This window comes from Dermacentor albipictus, chromosome 7 (assembly GCF_038994185.2).
Source record: "Dermacentor albipictus isolate Rhodes 1998 colony chromosome 7, USDA_Dalb.pri_finalv2, whole genome shotgun sequence".
In the NCBI taxonomy this organism is placed as follows: Eukaryota; Metazoa; Arthropoda; class Arachnida; order Ixodida; family Ixodidae; genus Dermacentor; species Dermacentor albipictus.
Window position 1 is genome coordinate 90,576,254 of NC_091827.1, and position 27,878 is coordinate 90,604,131.

Consider the following 27,878-nt stretch of genomic DNA (forward strand, 5'->3'; position numbering starts at 1 on the left):
TAATCTGTCGAGTACGGTCTGCAATGTCTCTGATTGTGATGCCTGGTGTAGAACCTTCGCTATCACTTGTCTTTGGTTTGACTTGGTATTGGTATCATCCAGCAGATGCTTGAGTAGGTTCCATTTAGCTCCAACTCTCATCTGGCCATCCACAGAATTGCAGACCTCATCCCACTGTTGTCTGCTCAAGGTTTGGCAGTGATCTTCTATAGTTCTGTTGAGCTCCGCGATCTTTTTTCGGAGCCTTCGGTTGAGTTTCTGCCCTTTCCATCGTTTCAAAAGTGACGTCTTCGCTTCTAGAAGATGAGCGAGGCGGCTGTCCATCCTGTCCACCTCCAGTTCAGTCTGGATTTTCTTTGTCGCCGCGCTGATGTCCTCCTTTAACTGTTCAGCCCACTGCTCGAGGCTAAGTGCTGAGTCATTCGTTTGTGCTCGCTCTTCCCGAATCTTGCGAAAGTAATCCCAATCTGTAATAATGAACTCTTTGAGGTCCCCGCTTTTCACGTTGACGCAGGTGGCCAGGATGTTGTGATCACTGCCAAGGTCAACTTGGAGGTTGGACCAAGATGCCGATTCCACATTCCGTATGAAAAAGAAATCGGGTGTGGTATCCCTAGAGCAGGAGTTGCCAATCCTGGTCGGAAAAGCCGGATCTGTTATAAGCGTGAGGTGATTATTGACTGTAGTTTGCCACAGGTCAACGCCCTTGCGGTTAGCTTGTTGGTACCCCCATGCTGGATGCGGAGCGTTGAAGTCTCCGGCCACCAGGAGTGGAAATGTCTTGGCCTTGCTTGTAGCCCTGTTAATAATTGCCGCGAATCTTTGCCTGAGGTCTTTGGGAGTACTGTATATGTTAAGTATAAAGATACTTGTCTTGAATGGTCCGCTGGGGATTATTTCAACAAGCGAGTGTTCAACCTTATTGGATTGCAGATTCAGATCGTGGGCTATGAACGCACATTTGTTCGAGACTAATGTGCTTATTCCCCTCTTCCCATCAGCATATTGGGTATGCGATTTATAGCCTGGAAGGGTGACCTTATCCGTGAGCGTTTCTTGTAATAATATTACATGTGGCTTTTCCGAGTGGGTCCGAATGAACTGTTGGAGGACGTTCCTTTTGCGATGGAATCCCCTACAGTTCCACTGCCAGATGTTAATTACTTTGTGATGTGCCGCCATGGTGGGACGTAGTAGATAGCTAGTATTAGAAAATGCTGCGGAGCGCAGCCGCTGCCGACCTTTCAGGGTCGGTGTCATTCACTTTTTCCAACGGTGTAACTGAAGCCATTGTAGAAACGTGGTGTTCCAGATTATCGCATCTGATTCCTAGTGCTTTGACCGCCTCCGCAAGTTTGTCAATAGCAATTTGGACTTTTTCGAGGGATTCATCAATTTTATCTATCGTTTTTTCCAATTTTCGAACGCTGGCGCTCTTGTCTGAGGCATGAACTGCCAGCGCCCTCTTTTTGGGTAAACCATTGGCAGTCGGTTCCGCTACGGGGATCTCCATGGGCGTTTCTACAGCAGAGGCCTGACTGGGTTGAACTGACTCTCGCTTGCTGGCTTGCTTGCTGGCAGTCGGTTCCGCTACGGGGATCTCCATGGGCGTTTCTACTGCAGGGGCCTGACTGGGTTGAACTGACTCTCGCTTGCTGGCTTTCTTTAGCTCTGCAATTTCTGCTTTGAGCTGCTCCATAGCGTATTTTAACGAAGCGTTTTCTCTTTCTAATTGTGCAATCCTGTCCTGCTCTGGCGATTGACCCCCCGTTACCTTTTTCGGTGATTCCTTGACCCGGTCAGCCCATGTGGTACCACGATGAGCAGGCTCCTGAATCTGAACTGCAGGCCCCCTGGAACGAGAGTGGCCTCTGGAGCGGGAGCGGGTCCCGGGGACCTTGCGGCCTCTGGAAGACGAGCGTACCGTCGAGCGACCCCTAGAAGGGACACGGTCCTGGTATCCGCTATCCTCGCCGTCAGGGTCTCGGGATCGGCTCCTGGATCTGTGCGAGCTGCTGAGGGCCGGCTTGAGAGGCATTGGCGACCCAGTTGGTTGTTTGGATTGGTCGCGGTTGCGCCGTTCTCTTCTCCGTTGCCTAACTACAAACGGAATTTGGAACCTTTGCTTGCAGGATCTGTCAGCCGTGAGATGAGGGCCTCCGCAAAGGGTGCACTTCGGTGTACATTCGTGCTTATCGTCCGGGTTGCTCGCACCACAGCCGCGGCAGATGGCATTTTCAGGGGCTGGGCAAACGTCAGCTCTATGGCCAAGCTTTCCACATGCATAGCAAACGTCAGTTTGTCTGCGATAGAGTGAGCATTTGATTAAACTGGGACCGCATTTTACGTAGTCCGGGACTTTGAGTCCATCAAACAGGATGACTACAGTGCTTGTGTTCTTGATTCGTCTCACCTCGAGGGCGCTTGGGTTCTTGGGTTGAATGATAAGGCGTTTGAGCTCCTCTCGATCGATGGTGGGATCAATGTCACGAATAACTCCCTTGCATGAGTTTTCGGGGGCTGCGATATATGTACTAACTTCGTAGCTTGCTTGTCCAATGAGTAAAGCTTTCACATCGGCGTAGGCCACGGCGTTGCGTTTTGATGGCGTGCTTGCCACCAATATGTTTTGCACCACGTTCGGACAGATAATATCCTCCGCCGTATCCGCCTCCGTAAGTCTAGCAGCGGTAGTGAGGGCTTGGGCAACTCTGAAGTGGCCCATCTTCTTGATGTCCAGTCCTCCACGGGGACGGATTATGATTCGAACATGCTCTTTCGGTAGGCGAGGCAATCTCGAAGCAGTCGTTAGCCGTGTCTTGACACTCGCCGTAGCCTGGCTTTTATTCCCGCCACGTCGCATGTCGGTGACTCGGCCGCCCTGCCCGAGCGGGTCCTGGATGATGGGTTTTCGTTTGTGTAATGCCGTGGTCCACCCAGCGCTTTCATTGACTTCGTCGGGAGAGATATCCTCACCGTCAACGGTGATTTGCATAGCTGTAGACATCGTGGCTTGAGCGTGCGGAACCGCGCTGAGCTCGCCCACCAAGCCTCTGCCGGGCAGAGGTCGCACAGAAAGGTCCTCGAGCGATTGGGAAAATGTCCACCCACCGTTGAAAACTTGGTATCGGCGGAATCCTTGCAACTTTAGCCGTCGAATGGCACCGACATCTTCACGATTGAAGCAAGTTCTCGACCTTAATCATGTAGAGAAGCAGGAGAAGCAGATACTGACGCACGCTCTCGTTTCTTCTTCTTCTTCCTCCAGGGACCATGTGGTTACATCGCAATTACGTCAGCCAAAAGTCGTCATGTAAAAGCAGGTAGCAATGTCGCAAGCAATCATATGTCTATCTCAATCTGCATGTTCAAAGTGTGCTCCGTGTTTTCACTAACTCGTTAAGGAACATAATACTGATACAAATTTAGTGGCAGTGTAGCCTGCATGGTAATTTCGGTTGTTTCGTGCAAAACTTCCCGCTTCTTTAGGTGCGCTACAGGCCGCATAATCCACATAATCGGCATAATGCCGAATAATCAATGGGTGGGCATCGGTTGGTACCGTTCTCTGCGATGTAAAGATAGCAGCTAGGAGGAGCTTTCCGTCCTAACCATAATTAGAAACAAAACTTTTGTACATAAGCACTTTCGGTACACAAGAGCCATATTTGCTTGTTTTGTCGATATCTAGCTAGTTATTATTTTAAATATCGGCACTTTCAAATATCGCCTTTAGATATACAGTGAACTCTCACTTGAGTGAACTTCAAGGGACCGAAGGAAATAGTTCACTTAACTGAATGTTCCCTAACTGAATATTCACTAGACCAACATAAGATATGGCATACAGAGTAAAAGTTTGAAGTGCAATTCATGGAGCAAAAGACATAGCATCCATAATGTTAGAAATGTGTGAAATGGAATTTGTATATATCACTGAAAAACACACCACGTGGGTCGTTCATGTGCACACGGGGATCCGGCGAGACTGGAAAGAAAGATACGACGACCATGCCACGACTAGCCGGTCGGAAAAAACACACAACCACGTGGTTTGTTATGTGACAAATCGCCGCTTTGCTCTGGCGGCGCTGTAAGCGCCAGCGTTGTTACTTTGTTCATGGCCTCCGAGATTACATGCTTGCTCGTTTCGCGCGCGCGCTCGGAGGCAATTGCTCGTTGAAGTTCGTTTTCCGCCCCGCCGCTTTGCCCGAGGGACGCTGTAGCGCCAGCGACGTTACATTGCCGCTAGATCGGCGGTTTGATGATGGCGGGCATTGGTTGCGCCTGCAGTGCAGTGCAAGCCTTGGTCCTCTGAGCGAGTTCGTTACACCGAAATATTGACTGTTTTGAAATTCGTTTAAGTGAAACATTTCTGCATAGAGTCTATAAGAAAACTGACGGGAATTTTTAAAACGTTCGTTATCCTGAAATATTCGATAAATTGACGTTCGTACAGCTGAGAGTTTACTGTATATCGCTATTGGCACTTTTCAATATCGAATTTAAATATCGTCGGTTCGGCTACTGTCCTCACTGAGTTTGATTCAGCGTTCTGCCACGAAGGTACAGTATTCGGTGCGCAACATTGCTCCGCCGACTCAAGCTTGGCTCCGAACAACGGGAAAGGTAGAATATATCTTGATTCATAGACACGAGGACTCTTGCGTCATTCCAGATTTCATCGGAGCAAACTACGTGAAAAGTAGGGAAGCAAATCGGGAAGCGCATCACGGTGCAATATCTTGCGTGCTGATGCAGCAACCCTGAGCGATGACGGTTCTAGCACTGCCGAAGAGGCCTCACAAATGGCGTAGCGCATTCGGCCATGTGATCAAGTGAGCACGTCGCGATCACCCGGAGTATCAACCTTGGCTCAAAAATAACATGTCACCGCGGCCGCCGATACGGCTTTAGGCGAGTGACGTACAGGTGGTGGCGGCGCTGTAGCTCACGAGTGTGAAAAACGGGTAACTACAACCATGCGTGCGCTGTATGAAGTCTTTTAAGCGGCCCTTCGCTCTTAGTAACAGTGCAAAACACGCGCGAATGTTCAACGCGCCCTCTAGAGAGCCTGCGCCACCCACAAACTTCCTTCGCGTGTCCTATACGCTCTGGCGATATCTACCCTTCGCGATAGTGACTGGAACCCACAGCGTTTATACAAAGGGTCTATACTTCTCTCCTCTGTCCACGGTACTGGTTTCTGCCTTCCTTCGATCGCGTCCTCGTCCTGTTCCATTTGATCTATGCAAGCAAGAAAGGCGTTCTGCCATTGCTCATGCCACTTGCAAAACTTGCTCGGATTCTAAAGGCCTCGGTTCCCCACTACTATTTAACAAAAATAAATTAGAAACGTAGTGTAATGGTAAAATCGTTTTCCACTGCTGTCAGCAATGACACATTCAAAAGTTAGAGCACGTGACCGCCGCTTCTCTGAATATCTATATATTTTTTTCTACCTTATGTCACATGCTGCGCATGTTCTAAAATGCTCAACTACAACAATTATTGAGATGCAGCAGTCTTACCGGGATTTGGACATCATTTATTTAAATTATTTTTTGTGGCCTTACGACAAATTAACACTGAATGGACTGAACGTGCACTTAACTTGCTTGCCCAATTATCTGACCGCACACGACCTTACTGGTTCTGGAAGGGTCAATTCAGGCTAGCGAATAATTCATGATGGAAAAAGAAGGCACCCTAAAGACAAGCACTGCTTTATATATATATATATATATATATATATATATATATATATATATATATATAGAGAGAGAGAGAGAGAGAGAGAGAGAGAGAGAGAGAGGGAGAGAGGGTGCCAGCTCTTATACAGCCCTCCTCGCAACAATATTGTTTTTGTGTGTATATGTAATTTACAGCTGCTGTCCCTGAAGTTTTTTTTCTTCATTATACTGTGTTGAATACTTTATTCTACCACATAATGAATCAACAGAAGAGGAGAGGAGTAGCCGGCGCTGTTTAAGAAGCACCAACAACTCCGTGAATACAGTTATTAAAAAAGAAGGCGATACAATTTTTCAAAACACAGCTCAAGAAGCAGTGTTTTTACACGAGTATAAGCAAGAATCATGTGTTGAAAAAAAGCAATCGCAAAGCAGTACGTTACTGTCGAGTGTGACGATCATGTCGCTTGACATTTCGGGCGAGAAGTCTTTTCTTAGCAGTCGTTTCACTCGGTTGTCGGCGAGGCTCAAGGTCCGCAAGGCCGTGGCACCCGTGAATGCGCCTTCGACATTGCTGATGTTGTTCTTTGCAAAAGAGACGGTGGTCAAAGCGACGTCATTTTCAAACTCCCCACTTTCCACCACCTGTAGCTCGTTGAAAGACACGCCCAGGTATTCCAGTTTAGGCAAACCTCTCACTGACCCGTTGAGAGAAAGTAGTTGGTTATTCTGCAGACGCAGGTTGCGTAGTGTTAAGAGCCCCTTGAAAGCATACCTTCCTAGCCACCGAATGTTGTTTAAAGCCAAATCAACAGTGATCAAGCGGCCGTTGTCGCTGAACGTTCCATCCGGAACGCAACTGATCAGGTTGTTTCTAAATGAGAGCTTTACGAGCCGTCTAAGGCCACTCAAGACACCAGTGATGTTGTCTATACGGTTGAACGAGAGTTGTAAGGCCCTGATTTGACGCACACGATTGAACGCTCCCGTTAGAGTAGTTAGCTTGTTTCTAGACAAATTTAGAAATTCCAGCTTTGATCTGAATGAGAAAATCGATTCGTTCACAAATGAAAGGCTGTTGTGAGCTAGATTTAGAATGACTAAGTCTCTAAGGGGCATAAAAGCTCTGGACTCTATCTCTGTGACAGAGTTGTGGTACAAAATGAGCTCTCTCATTCGGAAGTTTGAAGGTGCGAATTTGGTAATGACACTTAAGTTATTCTTCTCGAGACGAACTTCCTTCAAGTTGGGCAATTTTGATTTGACAAGGCTGTCGGTGTCACGTATGAAATTGCCCATGAGGTGAAGAACCTGAAATGGAAATAAGACCGTGTCACCATGTAACCACAACTTTGATTCTTATGGGCTAAATTCAAGAACCATCAACAACAGTATAAATCAACCTGCACACCCCACAGCATACCTTCAACGGACCCATAATATTTTGATATCGGATAGTGAGGAAGAGCATGCTTGTGATGTGCAATACAAACCAGAGTTTCGATTAGGTAACATTGCCCTGTTTTAATCTTTAGCTTTTCCTGCCGTTGAAAGATGAACCTACGGCCACATGGGTGCCCGCTCGAACGCGTCACTGAACTCGTCACGTCGGAGCCGTTTGGCTGTCACATTAGAGAAAGGCGACTTATCTTAGTGCAAGGTGACTTAAGGTAAAGTGAATAAAGGTGAAGTAAAGTGAGAAAGGCGACTTATGTTAGTGCAAGGTGACTTAAGGTAAAGTGAATAAAGGTGAAGTAAAGTAAATGAAAGTGAAGTGAAGTGGATCAGGGTTGAATAAAGTAGAGATGTTAAGGACGCGTCACGATGAATGACGTCAGGTATCAGGGTCACGTGATAATTTGGATTGAGATTGGCTCCGAGATACTCATCTATGTCGTCACGTCAGGTGGGGCGTCATGAAGCATGTAATGAAGCAATCCTAATATGAACTCGTAGCTACTTGGCGATGAGTACTGAATGGTTGCGGTACGGTGATTAACGAACACAGAGAAAGCAAAGCGAAGAACGGAACGCAAACATGTTGTACTATTTAGGTAGTAGCTGATGGCGTTAACTTGGTGAAGTCACAATGCTTCCACACACAAATCACATAGCATACGTAAGTGAATGGCAGTATTATTTAACTTCACAAATATTTTAATCAGACCAGTATGGGACCGGATTTAGTTTCACGTACGCGAAAGCTTTGCGCACGTAAACGCGAGAGTTCTAGGTGCGCTACGCGTCGCATCCATCGGTTCGCGTACGCAAGAGTCTGCTGGCGCCTTCAAGCCGGCATACTGGAAAGCTACCCCCGCCAAGCTTTTTCAAGACGAGCCGTAATCGGAGCAATCACGTGTATCTCGCGCTTCGCGAACTGTGCGTCCGTGATAGCTTGCGCTGCGTTCTATGCCTGGTCCGTGCCAATACGTGCCAATACGTGCCAACTTCCACGAAATGGAGCACCAGTGAAAATATCTCGGCGTCCCTGTCCAGGGCCACCAGTGTCTCTACGTTGAAATGCTTTCAACTACTAGCACGTAGGGCAGTGTCATTGCCAGCGGGGCTGCAGAATGTTAAAGGGTGTGCTTCCAAGCTGTTCATCATTGAACCGGCGGCTAGACTGTGCGCGAAATATTTTTAGACGTAAACGTGGGGCTGAACTGGTAAAGTACTTGCTCAGGTCTACATGGCTGATGAATTTTGACATTCAGTTTTTTTTTGTTGACATTAGGAGACTAGAGATGTGTGCAGAGTGTGACATAACAGTGTAATAACGTATGTCATCATCGTCATCATCAGCCTGGTTACGCCGACTGCAGGGCAAAGGCCTCTCCTTTACTTCTCCAACTACTTCGGTCATGAATAATTTGCGGCCATGTTGTCCCTGTAATCTTCTTAATCTCATCCCCCCACCTAACTTTCTTCCGCCCCCTGCTACACTTCCCTTCCCTTGGAAACCAGTCCGTAACCCTTAATGACCATCGGTTATCTTCCCTCCTCATTACATGTCCTGCGCTTGCCCATTTCTTTTGCTTGATTTCAACTAAGATGTCATTAACTCGCGTTTCTTCACTCACCCAATCGGCCAGTTTCTTATTCCTTAAAGTTACAGTCATCATTATTCTTTCAAAGCTCTTTGCGTCGGCCTCAATTTAAGCAGAACCCGTTTCGTAAGCCTCCAGGTTTTTGCCCCATAGGTGAGTGCTGGTAAGACACAACTGTTATATACTTTTCTCTTGAGGGATAGTGCCAACCTGCTGTTCATGATTTAAAAATGCCTGCCAAACGCACACCAGCCAATTCTTATTCTTCTGATTATTTCAGTCTCATGATCCGGACCCATGGTCACTACCTGCACTAAGTAGATGTATTCCCTTACCACTTCCAGTGCCTCGCTACCTATCATAAACTGCCGTTCTCTTACGAGACTGTGAAACGTGACTTTTGTTTTCTGCAGATTAATTTTTAGACCCACCCTTTTGCTTTGCCTCTCCAGGTCAGTGAGCATGCATTGCAATTGGTCCCCTGAGTTGCTAAGCAAGGCAATCACATCAGCGAATCTCAAGTTACTAAGGTGTTCTCCATTACTCTTATCCCCAATTGTTCCCACTCCAGGTCTCTGAATACCCCTTGTAAACACGCTGTGAAAAGCACTGGAGAGATCGTATCTCCCTGCCTGACGCCTTTTTTATTGGGATTTTGTTGCTTTCTTTACGGAGGAATAGGTGGCTGTGGAGTCGCTATAGATATCTTCCAGTATGTTTACATATGGCTCGTCTACACCCTGATTCCGTAGTGCCCCCATAACTGCTGAGGTTTCGGCCGAATCAAACGGTTTTTCGTAATCAATGAAAGCTATATATAAGGGTTGGTTAGGTTCATCACATTTCTCTATCACCTGATTGATAGTGTGAATATGGTCTATTGTTTAGTAGCCTTTACGGAATCCTGCCTGGTCCTTTAGTTGACAGAAGTCTAAGGTGTTCCTGATTCTATTTGCGATTGCCTTAGTAAATACGTTGTAGGCAACGGACAGTAAGCTGATTGGTCTATAATGTTTGAAGTCTTTGGTGTCCCCTTTCTTATGGATTAGGATTATGTTAGCGTTCTTCCAAGATTGCAGTACGCTCGATGTCATGAGGCATTGCGTATACAGGTTGGCCAGTTTCTCTAGAACAATCTGTCGACCATCCTTCAACAAATCTGCTGTTACCTGATCTTTCCCCGCTACATTCCCCCTCGGACTAGCTCCCAAGGCGTTCTTTACTTCTTCCGGCGTTACTTGTGGGATTTCGAATCCCTCTAGACTATTCTCACTCACATTATCGTCCTGTGTGTTACCGGTACTGTATAAATCTCTATAGAACTCCTCAGCCACTTGAACTATCTCATCCATATTAGTAATGATGTTGCCGTATGTATGTACTGGCTTGCAAATGATTCGTTGCTACCTTATGCCTTTTTTTTGTCAGAGTGGTGCGTATGTGGCCCTTTCACATTGCGTTTCAGATAACCGGATTGGTATTTATTTTGAGCGAGGCTAGGCCTCTCTGTGCCCACACGCACACTAAAGGGCCACAATAAAGTCCATAAAGTCTAATCAAGTCCACAATAAACTCCAATAAAACCCATCCATTGCATCCTTCATTAAACAAGTGCAACTTCCAGTGCTTTCCAGTTCTTATATAGATTTGTGTAAGTTTCTAATATGAGGCTCACACAATAATTTTTTCATGTACTAGAGTGCTAAGATTATTGTATTTGTGTATCTTTACCCAGTCTCATCGTACACCACGTTACAGTTGTGCTCACTTGTTACACTGATTTCCCGCCGTGTTATTATTCTATACTATATTCACACGATTGTTGCTTTTCGGTTTCATGGTTGTTTTTATTCTTACCCCGTTACATTTTTCTATGTATCCTAAGTACAATATTTTCAGTTTTGACATGTTTCTTTTGTTTTGGTGTTTGTCACGCACAGGATAGTTATTTGATGATATGCGGCGTTATTCCCTTTTGTGTTATTTTCAAGCTTATAGATTATTGATAACATTCCCTGGTGGCAGCTACCACACGATTCAATCTCGCATTTTTCAGTTTCCCTCCTGCATCTCTCGTAATATAAATTCCTAAATAACCGTATACTCTCTTCATCTGATAGCATGTGGTCATTACTGCGCTACATAAGAAACTTTAGCGCACTCCATGTTTTTGCCGTTCATCATTTTATGTGTGCTTACGAATTTTGTTTACGTACGTTGTAGTCAATGTTCAACTGTTGCAAGTCCATTAATAGTTGTTTCTAAGAGTTTCAGTTTTTGTGGATGTGATTTTATTCGATTTACTTTGCATTTCTCATACATTTCGCTCAAGCCTTTCGTAGACATTTCTTTTTCAATAAAGCGTTGCTTTGTCATCACCATCTCGTTTCGTGCGCTCTTTGCACAAATGCCCTGTCCTCGCCGCTTCTGAAGGCGCTCTCATTTTTTCTTTGCGGGATTTCATTCCCAATTTGGTTGTTAGCATTGTTGCTGCATACCAAAAGCTGAATTCCGAATTCATTTTTGTGGACGTGTTCATTGCCATTGATTTGCTATGCTAATTTCACTCTTGTACGAGAATATTTTGCAGAATTAATGCTAATACGGTCTTAGAGGCCTAGTTGAGTAAGTATATAGTGTCACCTTTTGCTCCAAGCATCGTGATAATCATGTATTGTTAACCAAAAAAAATTAAGAATAAAAATGCGTCGGCCTCCACAGGCAGCAGTGCTTTGCACTGCACCAGGAGCTCTGCTGCACGTTGACTCATCTGGAACCCACGAAAAGGAGCTCCAGGTTGCCGTGAACCTTTTAAGACGACTTCTGCACCAACTTTGTGATAACGTCCTAAAATCGCTTAGAAATCATATATGAATGGCTCTGGCAAAGGGATAATTTGCGTCTTTCCCAATCCTATTTCCAGAAGAGCTTTTCGAATACGCTTCTAAGCCTTGCTCTATATCGACTCAAAAAAAAAAAGAATGAAGCCGGGCATTTGCAAACATATACGGCGTTTTACCAGCGAAGTTGGTGCCTCTTTAAACTGTTTTTATCGCCTCAGACAAACGCTATAGAAAGGTTATGTATATCGTTTGCTCAACCTGTGGTTTTACGGGCCATAACCACAACTTGATTATGACGCACGCGGCAGTAAAGGACTCCGCATTATTTTTGAGCCCCTGGGAATCTTTAACGTGCCCCCAATGCACGAGACACTGGTGTTTTTGTATTTCGCCCCCATCGAAGTGCGGCCGCCACTGCTGGGATTCGATCGCGCGACCTCGCGCTTTATAGCGCAATACCATCGCCGCTAAGCCACCACGGCGGGTACCCTTTCGTCTGAACACCACAAAAGGTTTAATTGTGCGTCTCGTGCAGAGCCGGTATCTCAACACAGTCACTGAGCTTATAACATGTGAATTCAGATGCCCTGATCACTTAGAAACATAGTCTTACCTCCAAGCGGTGCTGTCGATCAAACAAGCCGTCTATCGAGGAAAGTTGGTTATTACTAAGCTTCACCGTTTTCAACCGCGTTGTGTTTCTGAAAAGATTCCGCGGCAAGTGCTTGATCTTGTTGGAGATCAAGAGAAATTTCTCGAGGCTTGGTAAACCCCGGAGGTAATCTTCGCTGATCATCTCAATTTCGTTGTAGCTAAGGTCCAGCTCCTTCAATTCCAGTAGTCTCAGCGTGCCTTCGAGGTGCTTAATCCGGTTCCATCTGACCTGTAGCCAAAGTAAATGCTTTGCGGTGGTCAAGCTAGAAGGAATACTCTCTAGCTCGTTCTGATCCAGTTGCAAGTGCAGTAGGTATTCTATGCCACTAATCGCTGCTTCCTTGATGTCGCGCAGACCGCAGTGGTGGATGTTCAGCAACAACATCTTGTGTTTTCGAAACCAGGTGGCTGGAAGATCGGCGATATTGGAGTCCTTTAAGAGCAGCCTTGTCAAGTAGACGCCTTGCAGCTTGGCCAAGTCAGAATCGATTTCGCTCACGTCGGAAATATTGGTGCACCGAGTAAAGATGCCTTCCTTCGTCACATAGCAGGAACAGCGTTCAAGCATAGGACATTTTGTCTTTAGTCTGGGCGATTTATCTTTTGAAGATAAGCACACCGTACATGTCAATGTGAGCACTAATAAGATTTTAGCAACACGACGACGATGCATTGGTGCCGGCCGGGGCACGCTCGAATCCAATTTCTTCCACCACAGTGCAGGCTGCCCCCTAAACTGCATCTCCAGCAGTACGTTGTACAGATGGGCTTTAGATGGCGTTGTTTCGATGGGTTAGAATGCCTGAGCCTGCCAGCAGCACAGAGCAAAGCGTCTAGGAGAGAGCTAATCGATGCACCTGCACTTTCTTGTCCATGAAAATGGTTGTTGGAAGAGCCGATTACGCGTACTACGGAGATTGAGCACACGAAACTTTGCCTGAGTGGTCCTTCGCAACACGCTGTCTATAGGCCCTCTCGGCGCACTGTCTATGAGCACATCAGCAAGCACACGGTCTATGAGGCGCACTCACCATGCCTTGCTAATTTCGCGAGAGCTGCAAGCGCTAAGCACCACCAGCACTTCGTCGATTGATTTCCTGAGCTCGACATGTTTCCATGAAATCGGGACATGGATGAAGCAAATTCGCGCGGTCTACGTGCTCTCTGCAACTGAAAGTGAGGAGAAAATGAAACGGCACATAGGCGCCACCAACGAGTTCCTTGTCTGAGCGTTTCTTTTTATGTTATCCTTATCGGATCCGTTCACGCCCGGCATGGCCGGAAACAGTCGACAGGTTTATGATTTCTTGCCATGACGAAACTGGCGGAAGACCAGGCCTCTGTCAAGACTAGCAAGGGCCGAAGGAAATCAACGTCGGAGGAGGCGGGTTTGGCAAGTCGCGCGAAAGTGTCAGCGGACATATCTGCTTATTTATTTCTTCAGCAACGCACACAGAGAGCAAAATCTTCTTTCAGTCCTGTCATGTGTGCTTCCTTTGTCTTCTGCATTTTCGCCTGAGTGCTGCGCATGCCGCGAGATGAATACGTACACGCTTGCTCAGTTCACCATCGTAATCCTCTCTGGGACTCTTTATTCTTTAATCTGGTGTGTAATATTTTAAAGAAAACAGCACTATTGTACTTCTATCAACCCTCCTCCCTGGCAAAAAGTAAACAGAAAGAAAATTCTTTCGCAGGTGTTTAAAGACTTGAGCAACTCATAAACAAAAGACACCGAATTGTTGTATGAGGGAGTTTCTAACAGCCTTTCAAAATCCTAAGCATCTGCTTCACCACTGCACGAAATCCACGAAGGACTTTGAAAACGCTCCGGCACAATCTTTTCGCTGTACCCGGCTCGTCTTAATGTATTCACTACATTCGAGCTTCTTCACCGCATTTGGGAAAGCTATTCGCTATATTCCAAAGCATACGGCATCCGTTGCCGGATGCGCGTATGCGCGCATCCCGGCAACGCTGTTCTGCTAGATCGGACCCATACTCCTCAGTGATTTGCCTGTTGTTCGGTGTGATCCCTTTCCCGTTCAAAACATCTTTAAATGTCGTCTGCCGCGGAGTGTAACAACATGTCCTTCGGATGGACTATTCCAACAGGCGGTCATAACTGGCATGAGAAATAGAAACACATGCACAACCATAGAAATAAAAATTCAGTAATTATTTTCTTAAATAGCTGCTTTACGGCATATATTGCAAATTACGAATTGCAGCCGATGAGTTTGTGAGACGTATCCACTTCAAATGAATCTTGAGGAGGGCACCAGTCTCCGGATATTACTTCCCAAATTGTGGGAGTAAATAGACGAGTGTTCCAGTTACTCTCCTGTTCCAGTGTGTAATTGTTGCACACCGCAGCGCTGTGTTATTCTAACTATGCCGTGTGTCATTGTAGCACTTTCAGTTGGAATGTCAGGCATTCTTGTTTCATTCAACCGAGTCTTTAAAGCGATGCTTTCTTTGTCTATTCTCCCGACCTCCCGGATACTGCTGCTGTGGTCCTGCTTGCGCACGTCGCTGGGTTTCTTCCGACACCACCAGATGGCGCTCGTATGCGCGCATCCCGGCAGCGGGCTTGTTTGGATTTTCTGGCGAATGGGCGTGCTTTTCGGGGCTCCGTGGGGGCAACGAAATCATAAGTTTTTCTGCATGCTTTGAGCTTGCTTCTGTTTTTTGTTTGCTGATTTTTTGCCTTTAAGTAGTAATTGGGTGGTTTTCTTTTTCTTTCCTTTTTTTTGTCTCGTATTTCAGGTGCGCGGATGTGCTTCGTGTACATTTGTTTTTGCAGGATGATTAGAGAGTCCTTTCGTGCCACGTACTCCAACACGTGCAGCCGGGTGGGACGTTGAGTGTTTGTACTCTATGAATGGTAGCTTGAAAGGGGCAAGACAAATAGCTGTTAGCGGTTTTACTGTGCATGTTTTGGTGGGAAAGCGAGAGCATGGCCTCGTGGTTGAGCGCGTGGTGAGAGTTGCATTGCGACATTTTTAGGATTTGGACCCTTTGCCTATCGATCTTTGCTAAAAGGCACACGCTCTGCATTCATATAGTATTGTAGTATTTGCATCAGTAGTAGCATTATTATAGCATTGTAGTATTTGTAAAAAGCCGTGCAATACATGGCGAGAAAGACGCTAAAGCAAGCAGTGCGCAGGAGGTCCCTCAAGGCAGATGAGCAGACGGATGAGAATGGAGAGGGCATCGAATCAACCGGCACACAATTTGATGTTTAAACTACGCTACAGAAAATGGAGGTTTTCCAGGAAGAGCTTCTCAAACAGGTGCAAGAGCTCAAAAATGAGCTAAACAGGCAGCGTGACGCACGGAAGGTAGTCGAAAAGAGACTTGAAGCAGCCGAGGAAAAGAAGAACAGGGCCGCCATAGTGAACGAAAATGTGCGTGACAATGGAACGCTGACCCCTGACGCGACAGGCGAGGGGGGTGTCAGCGAAATACGTGGAACACATGCAGGGTGATGAAGGGTTCGCTGGAAAGAGTGGCACCCACCTTGAGGCCACCACGCGGAAAAAGCAGGAGCCCAGGGGACAATGTGGCTTGTCGAGTCCGAATCATGCGGAAAGGGTTGAGGAGATTGAGGAGCAGTGGGTCGCCTCGCATTGGGCGCTCACGGGAAGACAAAAAATGAAGCTGTGCAGCGTGATATGGGCTGAACTAGTTTTGAAGTGAGGGAAGCTCGCAGTAAAATTTAGTATGAAGAGTGGCTCAGAAATATGGAAGAAAGTAAATGGGCTGGGAGAGTGTTCAGGTATCTGTACAGAAAAACATTGATTCACATTGGAGGAAAAGAACCAGAAAGCTTACCAGCAAGTATGCGGCCTTTAGGGTGGGCGACACAGCAGCAGACAACGCGAAGCGGTAGGTCAGAGAGGCTGAAACAATCTCATAGGTGCCGGCAATGGAAAAGAGACCTACATGCCTTGAGTGACTACTTAAGAGGAAAAAACAAAATTAGGAAAGAAACAATTGATGATAACTCAAAGGGAAGCTCATTACTTTTCGAAGCGAGATCGGGATGACTTAGAACACGCACCTATAAAGCGAGATATAAGAAGGAAGAAGAACCATGTGCTTGCTGCGGCAAAGCTAGGGAAACGACGGAGCATGTTTTATAAGAATGCGAAGACGTCTACCCAGCGGTCGATTTAGGCACAACTGCCCTTCTTGAAGCCCTTGGGTTCAGCGGGAGCAGTGGTAAAGGAAACATCTCCGTAATAGGCATTAGTAAGAGGCAATTGGAGGATTGGTGGAAGGAAAGTAGGGAAACGACAAAAGACGGAGACGTACAAAAGCACAGATCGCAAAAGGGGATCAAAAAATTTGGGCGTGGTAGTTCATAGTGTTTTTTTTTATTGTTTACCTAGGTAGGACATCAGGCAGTATAATAGCAAGAGTTGGTGGCGCAACCCACCACCCCGTTCCAAAGGGGACGCTCATAACATCCATCCATCCATCCAGCCCGGCCGGTGCCACGATAGTGGCGTTGCACAGTTTTTGCGTATGGCACTTGCTGTGCGTGTTTGCAATACGACAAACGTACAGGTGCTGAGCTGTGGAGTTCGCGTGCTCTTTGAAACACTAGAATCATCCATAGCCGGAAGAGACCACTTCCAGTTGGCGTCTCAACAGCGAGCTGGGCACGTATGCAGAAGGATCACGCAAACAGATGCCAGTAGAATGGCTCCGAAGCGTGCACTCATCGTCGAGGACACCCAGGCCCGAAAGAAGCATCGCGCGGAACGCGAGCCTCTTCAGTACATAGACAGCAAAACGTGGTGCAGACCGCAGCTGCCACAATGTGATGTGCCTTGGGAAACAATGATAATTGTTAGCCCTCTCAGGAATAATGAATGAAGACGCACAACAACGTCTCCAGCAAGCAGCTTTTCATGTGTGTTGTGTGGACCACGCAAACAAACAGCAGTGGTGCACGCAAGGTAACGTTAAACATCAACTCACCACTCTCGTATCGGACTAAAGGCAGAAAAAAATTACATATTCGCCGCGAACATCACCGCTAATTATCGCCAATCAAAGCAAACAGCATACAAAGCTTCGCTTACGTCGATTCCCACGGTGAGTGCTATCCGCAGACATTTCACTGTATCTGGCTCTTCTCGCGGGCGAATGCCGAAAATATCGAAGTCAGAAAACATGTGCCACACGGGAGACTACGTACGTGCTGCTAGGTATCCGTCGCTCCTTAATGAGACTCTTACACGGCAACCTGGGTCACTGGGTATCACAGCATAATCATCATCATAAGCCTGCTTACACCCACTGCAGGGCAAAGGCCTCTCCCATACTTCTCCAACAATCCCGGTCATGCACTAATTGTGGCCATGCCGTCCCTGCAAACCTGTTAATCTCATCCGCCCCCCTAACTCTCTGCCGTCCCTGCTATGCTTCCCTTCCCTTGGGATCCAGTCCGTAACCCTTCACGATCATCGGTTATCTTTCCTCCTCATTACATGTCCTGCCCATGCCCAATTCTTTTTCTTGATTTCAACAAAGATGTCATTAACTCGCGTTTGTTCCCTCACCCAATCTGCTCTTTTCTTATCCCTTAACGTTACACCTATCATTCTACTTTCCATAGCTCGTTGCGTCGTCCTCAATTTGAGTAGAACCCTTTCCTTAAGCCTCCAGGTTTCTGCCCCGTAGGTGAGTACTGGTAAGACACAGCTATGATATACTTTTCTCTTGAGGGATGATGGCAACCTGCTGTTCATGATCTGAGAATGCCTGCCAAACGCACCCCAGCCCATTCTTATTCTTCTGATTATTTCCGTCTCATGATCTGGATCCGCCGTCACTACCTGCCCTAAGTAGATGTATTCCCTTGCGACTTCCAGTGGCTCGCTGCCTATTGTAAATTGCTGTTCGCTTCCGAGGCTCTTAAACATTACTTTAGTTTTCTGCAGATTAATTTTTAGACCAAATTCTGCTTTGCCTCTCCAGGTCAGTGAGCATGCATTGCAATTGGTCCCCTTAGTTACTAAGCAAGGCAATATCATCAGCGAATCGCAAGTTACTAAGGTATTCTCCATTAACTTTTATCCCCAATTCTTCCCAATCCAGGTCTCTGAATACGTCCTGTAAACACGCTGTGAATAGCATTGGAGAAATCGTATCTCCCTGACTCACGCCTTTCTTTATTGGGATATTGTAGCTTGCTTTATGGAGGACTACGGTGGCTGTGGAGCCGCTATAGATATCTTTCAGCATTTTTACATACGGCTCGTCTACACCCTGATTCCGTAATGCCTCCATGCCTGCTGAGGTTTCCACAGAATCAAACGATTTTTCGTAATCAATGAAAGCTATATATAAGGGTCGGTTATATTCCGCACATTTCTCTATCACCTGATTGATAGTGTGAATATGATCTATTGTTCAGTAGCCTTTGCGGAATCCTGCCTGGTCCTTTGCTTGACAGAAGTCTAAGGTGTTCCTGATTCTATTGGCGATTACCTTAGTAAATAGTTTGTAGGCAACGGACAGTAAGCTGATCGGCCTATAATTTTTCAAGTCTTTGGCGTCCCCTGTCTTATGGATTAGGATTATGTTAGCGTTCTTCCAAGATTCCGGTACTCTCGATGTCATGAGGCATTGCGTATACAGGGTGGCAAGTTTCTCTAGAACAATCTTTCCACCATCCTTCAACAAATCTGCTGTTACCTGATCCTCCCCAGCTGCCTTCCCCCTTTGTATATCTCCCAAGGCTTTCTTTACTTCTTCCGGCGTTACCTTTGGGATTTCGAATTCCTCTAGACTATTTTCGCTTCCGTTATCGTCGTGGTTGCCACTGGTACTGTATAAATCTCCATAGAACTCTTCAGCCACTTGAACTCTCTCATCCATATTAGTAATGATATCGCCGTCTTTGTCTCTTTGCGCATACATCTGATTCTTGTCAATTCCTACTTTCTTCTTCTCTGTTTTTAGGCTTCCTCCGTTCCTGAGAGCATGTTCAATTTCGAATTGCTCTAGACTATTTTCTCTTCCGATATCGTCGTGGGTGCCACTGGTACTGTATAAATCTCCATAGAACTCTTCAGCCACTTGAACTATCTCATCCATATTAGTAATGATATTGCCGGCTTTGTCTCTTAGCGCATACATCTGATTCTTGTCAATTCCTACTTTCTTCTTCTCTGTTTTTAGGCTTCCTCCGTTCCTGAGAGCATGTTCAATTCTATCCATATTATACTTCCTGATGTCAGCCGTCTTACGCTTGTTGATTAACTTCGAAAGTTCTGCCAGTACTATTCTAGCTGTAGGGTTAGAGGCTTTCATACATTGGCGTTTCTTGATGAGATCTTTCGTTTCCTGCGATAGTTTACTGGTATCCTGCCTAACGGAGTTACCACCGACTTCCATTGCACACTCCTTAATGATGTCCACAAGATTGTCGTTCATTGCTTCAACACTAAGGTCCTCTTCCTGAGTTAAAGCCGAATACCTGTTCTGAAGCTCGATCTGGAATTCCTCTATTTTCCCTCTTACCGCTAACTCATTGATCGGCTTCTTATGTACCAGTTTCTTCCGTTCCCTTCTCAGGTCTAGGCTAATTCGAGTTCTTACCGTCCTGTGGTCACTGCAGCGCACCTTGCCGAGCACGTCCACATCTTGTATGATGCCAGGGTTAGCGCAGAGTATGAAGTCTATTTCATTTCTAGTCTCGCCGTTGGGGCCCCTCCATGTCCACTTTCGGCTATCCCGCTTGCGGAAGAAGGTATTCATTATCCTCATATTATTCTGTTCCGCAAACTCTACTAATAACTTCCCCCTGATATTCCTAGTGCCTATGCCATATTCCCCCACTGCCTTGTCTCCAGCCTGCTTTTTGCCTACCTTGGCATTGAAGTCACCCATTAGTATGGTGTATTTAGTTTTCACTCTACCCATCGCCGATTCCACGTCTTCATAGAAGCATTCGACTTCCTCGTCATCATGACTGGATGTAGGTGCGTAGACCTGTACAATCTTCATTTTGTACCTCTTATTAAGTTTCACAAGAAGACCTGCTACCCTCTCGTTAATGCTATAGAATTCCTGTATGTTACCAGCTATATTCTTATTAATCTGGAATCCGACGCCTCGTTCCCTTCTCTCTGCTAAGCCCCGGTAGCACAGGACGTGTCCGCTTTTTAACACTGTATATGCTTCTTTTGGCCTCCTAACTTCACTGAGCCCTATTATATCCCAATTAGTGCCCTCTAATTCCTCCAATAGCACTGCTAGACTCGCCTCACTAGATAACGTTCTAGCGTTAAACGTTGCCAGGTTCATATTCCAATGACGGCCTGTCCGGAGCCAGTGATTCTTAGCACCCTCTGCAGCGTCGCAGGTCTGACCGCCGCCATGGTCAGTTGCTTCGCAGCTGCTGGGGACTCAGGGCCGGGGTTTGATTGTGTTGTTCATATAGGAGGTTGTGGCCAAGTACTGCACCAGGGTGGCCAATCCTGCTCTGGTGAGGGAGTGCGTTACCGGTTCTGGTCACCGGGATCAGGCCACACTCCAGGCCTGTTTATGCAATTTTATCAACACGCGGATTTTTTTTTTGAATCCGGTGGAAAATTGCCGGCACCGGGATTCGAACCACGGACCTCTTTGCACGCGAGGCGGGTGTTCTACCTCTACGCCACCGCTGCACTGTCACTGTCAAACCACATTAAAGTTCTTGCAAACAATGCAGCTTTTTGCCCACAAGACAAAGACAAAGAAAAGGCTGAGACACACGTCTTCTGCGCAAAAAGCTGCATTCATGTTCTATCAACATGCCAAAACAGTAACCTTAGTAAACCTCTTGCTAACGTAGATATTGTGCACTGGGGACAGAAGTGGCCCTCGAAGTTGTCATGTCAGATTGTGGGAGCGGCTCGGTTAATTATTAAATTATATTTAGGATTTACTTGGAGTATTTGGCGAGAGTAATACGAGGACGATATGCCGTACGAAAGGGAGGTGGGCTAAGAAAGCCCTCTTGTAAAAAATTACGACATAATCAGTCCCCTCGTGAATGCTGACGTTGACACGATTGGCATTCAAGTAATGTAGCGACACGCCGTATAGCCATCCCAGAGAGGCTTCATGAACGAGTCGTGTATGCAGCCGCGCTCGCCTTTCGCATTTTCCTCTGGACACGCTGCACCATCTAGTGTCGCCACCGCGAAACCCATGCGTGGCGCGCGTGTGATTATATGTTGAGACGAGATTGAATACATATGGCGTGGGTTCAATTACATCCAGCACCGAAGCTATTCTAAATTATTTTTTGTCAGAGAACAAAGGCACTTCCCCAGGGGTCATACATCCAGTCATCCAAGTTGACTCGAAAGAAGTTCATTGAAGCGTGGAACATACACAGTGGCATATACCGATGTTGGTATAATAGAGCTTCATTGAACAGCAGACCGTGTCCTGTATCCCCAAGCGACGTAACTGTTCCGGTGGTTCCTATCGAACCAGGTGCCCTGAGCCCAGCAACTCAATGCTTTGCTTAGTCGACCATAGGCTGCCCAGTGTTAGAATTTGGTGAGAAATGTTAAAATGCACAGACAGACAGGCAGACAGAGAGACAGACAGACAGACAGACAGACACCGAACGGTACCTGAAGTATCCTAAGAATGCTAGTAGCATTATAATTTGTGCAGAAACCATCGGCAATTATTGTCATGCTACAGGATAGCGAAACTCTTCTGGAAAGCTGCTTGCTTTATTAAATAAGAGAGCTATTTGCTTTCTTGAAGCCGTTCTGAGAGAACTACACAACACATCAGCTGCGCGACCGGGACACCTCGGCGTATTTCGTACCTATAGCACGGAACTGTTTTTTCTACTCGTGCCACAAGGTTATACCACTTAATGTCGCCGCTGGTGGCGACCTACGTTAATTAATTTCGCAAGAAGCCACCTCTGCTCCAGGATGGTTCCCTGCAGCTACTCAGCATCCCGGCGGAACCTTTATTATGTCGGCTTAGACCTCGGAGAACATGCATAATACATAATACACATCGTACTACACATACATAATATTCGTCGGAGAACAAGTCCGTTGCTGTCACCACATATTTTGAGATTCCCAACGCTATAAGAAGCGCATTCCTGCTAGTTGCACAACTTATGTAGCGGACTTCTCCCACATGATGTTATCTGTTATGTCAAACACTCACAGAGCATGGGCGTACGTTTTTGTCAAAATTATTTGATGGCATCATGCATGTCCGCTCTACACAGCATACAGTTACCACTTCCTACTATCTACAAACGAACGACTTTACTGATCGCTTGAGCCGAACCTTTATAGAAATGCTATCAAAGTACTTTTTCAACCAACCACCAGGAATATGAGTTTTGTCTGTATCGCATTATTTTATTTACTGCACTTCGCGTATTGACACTGCTGGCTATTCCCCCTTCCACCCGAGTTATCGTATAGAACCGACGCCCCCGGCAATACGCTTTTATTCGGCATGGCATTAACTGCCGATTATGCCCGTGCACTGGTCACCAGCGCTTACTGCGCACGCCAACTTGCAAGCTTACCTCAAAGATCCGCAGCATTTTGACACCATGCAACATGGGTCAAGTGCGTCCACGCGCCAATGATGCTCCTCAGCTGTAAACTCGAATCGGGCTGCAAGTGTAGTGCAGCCTCGAGAGATTGTATCTATGAAGAGTAACAACACCAGACACATAGGAGGTGCAGGATTGAAGTTTATTTATTCTCGTGACAATACATGCACAGGGGCATCAGAACGAAAAGCCACGAAAAGCGACTTGAAATTGTTCGAAGCACGAGAACAGCGACACCAAACAGCAGCATAAGACATGTGCAAATGTACTCATTAAAAAGCATCAAATAAGATAAAGCTATCAACACGTCCGAGAAATCACGTGACAATGGGTATGTTATATGGAGATAAATAGCTTTAGGCTGACAGCTTATACAGGCAAAGCGGGCATTTATTTATTTCGTAGGTAACTGACAGTGATTTGAGTGTTGCTAATTATAAAAGTCATTTACCACGACATATTGGAAGTTGCCAAGCAACTAGGCAAATTTGCGTACGTAAGATCCCAAGGTATTGCAACATTTCAGTTATTCTGAGAAAAACGCCATTTTTAGGTACGATTCGGCCAAATGTGTGATTACTTGTACTATACTTTCTTGTGGTTATTAATTACAAGTAAAACAAACTGGAAGCTTGGCTTCCTGTTTTTGTTCCCTTTACATTCAATTGTCTCGGGACGTCGCTCTAAAAATTAAAAGACACAGCATACGAGCGAGTATGTCGACTTGATTCTGCACCTAAAGTAGTTCGCGTCTCTCCTGCTGAGATTGATTCGGCAAAAATGTGCTTATTGCGCCTACTGTGGTGTTCAGACCAAGAAATATCTGAATACGGGTTGTTGAGTAGACTGGTCCGTATCTCCCTACTCGAAGCATTGACGACGATAACTTTTCCTTCGGACGTGATCTTCACATCTAAAGCAGTACGTAATCCTTCGGGTGCACAATAATTTGTCCACCTAAAAAGAATTGTGATCGAGGAGACTTATATCCGACTCCTAATTTCCCATGTAGAGAGCTGCAATGCCAACAGACGCACAAAGCGAGGACAAGCAGCGTACTGATTTTACGAGCTACTGCGGAAAATGATAATGAAGATAGGACGTGGACTGCATCATTTCGCGGATAACATGGCTGAAATGTAGGCGCGGCCAATGAAATGTTTTGGCATCGCGCATACTCGACGCTGGCCCACCAAATGGTGCGGACAGATGGGGGCAGGGAGGATCGATCGCTGGGCGAAAGCCAGGCGACATGTTGGACGCTGACTCGCTGAGCCCCGGTGCATAAACCGGCTCTGGTTACCTGCATTTATTTGGATTCAAAGTTGAATGCTGAGAGCGTAGGGGCGGCTGCAGCGATAAGCCCGGTCCAGAACTAGAGCGCGTTTCACGTTTCTCGCGCCACATGCAGATACGCGGCGCTGATTAATAAATGTCCGGGCTTTACGTGCCATTACTACATCACCATTATGAGGCACGCCGAAGTGAGGGACAGCTTGTCCCCAGGGGGTCTTTACCGCGCTGCCTGTGACGGTACACGAGTGTTTTTCTATTCCGCCGCCATGGAGGCGTAACCACTCCCACCTATATTTGATACCCCGGCCCCTTCCTTAATAGCGAGAACGCCCAAACAACATCGGCGGGTTTATTGCGCTTGTGATTATGACAGATGAGCTCTCGGGATGATATAGATGACACTACAGTTTGTTTCCCCCACAGAGCTGAAGTCTACATAAAGCTGATATGGCGGATGTACAAGGTTGCTTGTCAATCCAAGTCGTCAACGTGTTGGCAGTGGTTGAGGTAGTGTAGCCTGTCGGTGACAGATGTGAAATTGGCGAAGTGGACGAGGGCACCGACAGAGGCACGTTCTGTGCCCGACCTGGCGAAGCCGACATGTTGTGAAGCCGACGGAGCCGTACATACGGGCAGCAAAAGTAAAAGCGACACAAATACGCACACAATCTATGCGTACCTGTAGTTGAACGCGCGACAGTACTACACAGTAGGGCACAGCTTTCTTTTTGATGGAGTGGTACCAGAAAATGGTATGGCTAGAAGGGCGACGCGAGAGTCTCATCAATGGCACCATCACTTAACTTAGTGGGTGCTACAACTTCCAGTGTTTTTGTACCTCAGATGGCGGGTAGGCATACGGACGGCTGCAGACATGAGCAAAGGCGGCGCAGGAGCTGACTCTGGGTCTGCGTTCTTTCCGCCGCCGCGGACCATCAGCGGCGGCAAGAAAGCCGTATAGACAGCAGGCAACTCAGATTACAAGTATCCAGAAGGTAAAAATGGTACGCAGACTTTTACGACGGACTCGGTGTGTCAGAGACAGTGCGAAGGACTCCGGAATAGCGCATATCTCCATCAATATAGCATTAGCCGAAGCAAGCTGATGCGGCTCGATGTGGTGCGAAGGCACAAGAAGAGAGGCTGTCGGTGCTAGACCTGAGGCGATGGACGCCGAAGGAGTTGGTGGTGGCAGGTGTGGTACCGCATGGTCGAGCTCTGGAAGCGGGAGGTGCCGGGAACCGTAATAGTCCAGCACCGCAGGGCGCAGATCATCGTAGAGTCGTGGGCTAGCGGATGGGACGAGGAAAACGTGATGAATTATGCATGCGAGGGAATTTGCACAAGGATGGCGTTTTACAGCGTTTATGCACTGACTCCATTCAGCTCCACGATGACGTCGACCAGTTCGAGCAGCCCTCTAATCCAAAACAATGGAAGCGGCGGGAACAACTGCGGAAGATTCATGGCAGTGGTCTGCTCGGCGAACGGCGCCTTATACTTGGTCACCATAGCAGGAATTTGTGACGGTGGGTAAAGTAACCTGCCACAATTCCTAAATTTGTTTCTGAAAACGAGCCAAGACAGATTACGTAGCGCCGGCTGCGGCAAGCCGGATCCAGAACGAGAGCGCGTGCGTCATGGCACGTGTGACATGCATATGCGCGGTGCTTATGATTTTCGCTGATCAGTATTCGTGATGATAAAAATGACGCTGCATTACTTTGTAATGTGCATCGTTTCCTTCTATCCTTTTTCTTAATTCTATGGTTGCAACTAAAAAGCTATTGAAGCTCGATGTCGCCAGTGCCGTTTGCGGTCAGCTGCGATGGCACTCCTTCGATGATGAGCTTTCTTTCAGCTTGTTTCGTGGGCAGCGAGTGCAGCAGCCTGTCCCAGAAGTTCGGCTCACCCCAACGCAGGTAGTTCGCTGCACGCAGGTACAGCTGCAGGTCTTCATCAAGTGTACCAGGCACTAGCTCGTCCACAAGGACAATGACAAGCCGATTGACGTTGTCCAGCAGAGCACGCTGGTGCGCCAACCGGAACTCCAAGCGGCACCAGTCACTCTCCAAGAAGTTCCTGCGACACCGGGCACAAACCATTTGTTTCTCAAATTTGTTTTCACTTTTCATTGCACTCTAACGTTAAAATGAACAGCACCAAGCAGGGGCAAACACATGTAGAATGTCTCGCTCCTCTGGATGACACGGTTTCACGTGTACACCATTTCGCATGTCCCAAATGCAGGTACGCCCCCCAAGAATACATGACACAATTTCTATGGCAAGTCACCGAAACCCTAATTGTGGCCAATGAGTAAGACGAAGGAATATCTTGTCGAAACAGGACCCGATATTTATGGGCTGTTGTTTTGCTCGGAAAGCACTGGCAAACAGCGATGTTGGAGCAATGATTCTCTGTGCATTGGAATCAAGCCAGTGGAATAAAGTCTTATGGAATTCAGCCCGCTAGGGGGCCAAGCAGTGCAGACGCACTTCGCATGGGCTCCTGCATTTTTCGGCAATTTTCCGGACACCTGCTTTTATTCATCGACACTGTGGCATCGACGGAAGCGGCACGGGAAGCGGTACCGGAGGATATCAAGTTTATGAGCGGTACGTGGAATTCTCGTCATTTTTTGCCGTTTGAAGGTTTCACGCCACGCTAACGGAGCTAACCGTACAAGGGCAAGCGGCCAGCCGAACGCGCGTGACCCGTGACCCGCGGAGCGTATCCCGTGGCTCGTGAGCGCTCGTGAGCCGCCACTCGCTCTCTTCGAGAGCGAATCGGCGCTGCTGCTGTGTACCAATGACTGACGCATCCGACGCAGCAAGTGCACGAGAACTGAGCCAGGAAAACAACAGCATGGAAATGCAGGTGGAGACGATACAAGGGCAGCAACAACTGGAAGCGGGGTGGACGTATGACGTGAACAGCGGAAAGGCGATAAACATCCAGGAAAAATGGCACACATGGGAGAGGAGAGGCAAGAAGACCCAGGTGCATACAAAACCCACAGCCGAGGAAGCAGACCAACTACGAACGCAGCAAGCCGGAGCAACAACACCTATTGCGGGAAACATGCCACATTATAGAAAACCGAGACTTCCGCCTTTGCCAGTGGACGACACGAAGATAATCTACAGACCTAAGGCGGGATTACAACTCTCCAAATGGACATTGGTGGCAGTGACACATGCCATCGGCCGAGCTAGCAAGTTGTCCCAGAAAGATTTCTACGACAACATCCGGATTCAAGTGCAACATGCCGAGAATATAATCATCGCAAGTACACCAAACAAAGACATAGCGTACGACATGCTCCTCAAGATCACCAGCATCCAGCTTGGAGGGTCCATTTACGAAGTCAAAGCACTTGTCAGGACCCCAGAGGGCATCAGCAAAGGCGTAATCTACAACATCCCGCCAGGCACGAGCGAAGAAGAACTACTACAAGGACTACGAGTATCCGCAAGATACACGGTTCTCGCAGCACGCATGCTGGGAAGATCGTCAACAGCACTCATCTACTTCGACGGACCGCACGTCCCATACAACATCATATATAAATGTTGTGACTACCGCTGCAAACCATACAGGAAATCTGTGCAGTACTGCAGAACCTGCGGAGAACTAGGGCACCGGCAGGATATCTGCCCGAAACCACTTATCAACTTCTGCTACATGTGCGGGATGGAAAATCAACCGGAAGAACATGACTGCC

At 47.0% G+C, this 27,878-nt stretch overlaps 2 protein-coding genes across 5 annotated transcripts in view; both read right to left on the reverse strand.

Annotated features, from left to right (window-relative positions):
- LOC135908736 (protein toll-like) overlaps positions 1 to 13,428 on the reverse strand; it is a 67,962-nt gene extending 54,534 nt beyond the window's left edge. Inside the window, exons 1-2 of the mRNA XM_065440586.2 lie at positions 12,197 to 13,428; positions 6,137 to 7,004 (exon numbers count right to left, since the gene is read on the reverse strand). Of these exons, the coding sequence (XP_065296658.2) occupies positions 6,137 to 7,004; positions 12,197 to 12,979 (1,651 nt within the window). The 5' untranslated portion in view covers positions 12,980 to 13,428. The remainder of the gene's footprint in view (positions 1 to 6,136; positions 7,005 to 12,196) is intronic.
- Positions 13,429 to 22,976: 9,548 nt separating this feature from the next.
- LOC139048060 (protein toll-like) overlaps positions 22,977 to 27,878 on the reverse strand; it is a 38,158-nt gene continuing 33,256 nt past the window's right edge. For all 4 annotated transcript variants that reach the window (XM_070522442.1, XM_070522441.1, XM_070522440.1 and 1 more), the window contains one exon: positions 22,977 to 26,233. In XM_070522442.1, the coding sequence (XP_070378543.1) occupies positions 25,936 to 26,233 (298 nt within the window). In that variant the 3' untranslated portion in view covers positions 22,977 to 25,935. The remainder of the gene's footprint in view (positions 26,234 to 27,878) is intronic.